Source organism: Lipotes vexillifer, unplaced genomic scaffold (assembly GCF_000442215.2).
Source record: "Lipotes vexillifer unplaced genomic scaffold, Lipotes_vexillifer_v1.1 scaffold935, whole genome shotgun sequence".
Lineage (NCBI taxonomy): Eukaryota > Metazoa > Chordata > Mammalia > Artiodactyla > Lipotidae > Lipotes > Lipotes vexillifer.
Window position 1 is genome coordinate 3,066,520 of NW_006777895.1, and position 1,531 is coordinate 3,068,050.

A 1,531-nucleotide genomic window follows, 5' to 3' on the forward strand; every position below is an offset into this window, starting at 1 on the left:
AGCACACGCAGCTCCCCAGCAAGTCAGTGCCTCACCTGCCCAGGAGCCGCCATTGGAGCGCAGAGAAAAAGACTTCGGTCCCTGGGTGACAACCAGTGACAAGGACAAGAGGACGGTGCTGCAGGTGTTTGACCCACTGGCGAAAACATGACTGGGAAAGTCCGACAGCAGCTCTCCCACAGGATGTGTGCCTTCTCCCCCTGGCCTCACCTTAACAGGGGAAAGCCCATTGGTCTCAACTCCCCAGTTGAAAGAGACGTCTAGTTAAAGGCACACTGAAAAAACATTGATACTCTTGTGTAGTTTACAAAAATTGTGTCTCTTATTCAGTAAGATTATTATTCAGCCACCAAAATATGTTTTATTCCAGACTTGTGCATGTTAAGTTTCCTCTCAGGGTGTGAGAAACCTCCGGGTAGGTTCAGTATACGGATTTTAGGAAAGAGAATCTAGCCGATAATGCTCAAGAGGTTCCCTCCCATTGAATTTTAAACGGTTGTTCGAGTTATGTTTGTATGTGGTGAGTTTTTTTTTTTAATATTGTTTGTATTTTACAGATTTGGAATAACTTTTTGGTGACCCACCTGAAGGTTGATGCATAATGTAAGGATTCCACTAAAAGGTGGTTGGGACCATTAGGAGCTGTACCTGGCCGCTGACACCAGGTTAAAAAAGATATCAGAGTAGGAAGCAGCAAATAGGTCAACCAAAAGATTAGACTGTACATTCCTGGGAGCCCTTGTGTTTATTTATGTACGTGTATATTAGCCGTGATTATGTGTGCGTCCTGGGGGAGGTGGTGTCATTCCCTGCTTTGGTTCCGGAGCATATACCATTAGCTTCACCTGAGCTCCAACTGCCTAAGTCTCCTGTACCATGTCTTAGACTTTGCATGTCCCGTAAGTTGCTACAGTCCTGAGCTCTGGTGTGCTACCAGTTTTTACACACTCTCTATTCCCTATTAAATAAAACCTCATGGCTTTCTTTTTCTTCTTATATTCCATATTCAGAAAAAGCACAAAATGTGAAAACTCATACTGATACATACGAGTACTGATTTTCATTATTATAATTTGAAGAATATCTGTTTTAGTCTGGTCTACCTAGCTGTGGCTTCAGGAAGGAAAGTTACCACATGTCCCCATATATAAGAAACCTCAGGATATTCTGAGTTAGCTTATCTACATTTTTATTAGGTTTTTTTTTTTTCCTGTACATTTCCAACACCACTTCTTACCTATTCAGTCTTTAAAAAAGACATCACCATACTGCTTTACATTTTTAAAAGAATGTTATAAGGCCTAGAACTCATTTGGAGCAGATATCATAATTTTGCTAAGAAATTTACTGGCAAAATCTTAGTGTGCCACATACTATGTTTAGGAGTCTTTCATGTCATAGAATCATACAGCAGTGGTTCTGTGTTATCCCTAATGTGACCAGCGAATTCCTGTACTCAAAGCTAATGGTTAGGATGGCAGGCTCCTTTTACTGATCAGACCTCTGGGATTTCAGAATTAACTCTCATTGC

The 1,531-nt window shown here is 41.2% G+C and overlaps 1 protein-coding gene across 1 annotated transcript in view; it reads left to right on the top strand.

The window, feature by feature from the left end:
• The window catches only part of SYNJ2 (synaptojanin 2), a 99,177-nt gene extending 99,026 nt beyond the window's left edge, over window positions 1–151 (top strand). Inside the window, exon 28 of the mRNA XM_007451352.1 lies at window positions 1–151. Within this exon, the coding sequence (XP_007451414.1) occupies window positions 1–151 (151 nt within the window).
• Window positions 152–1,531: the final 1,380 nt, after the last annotated feature.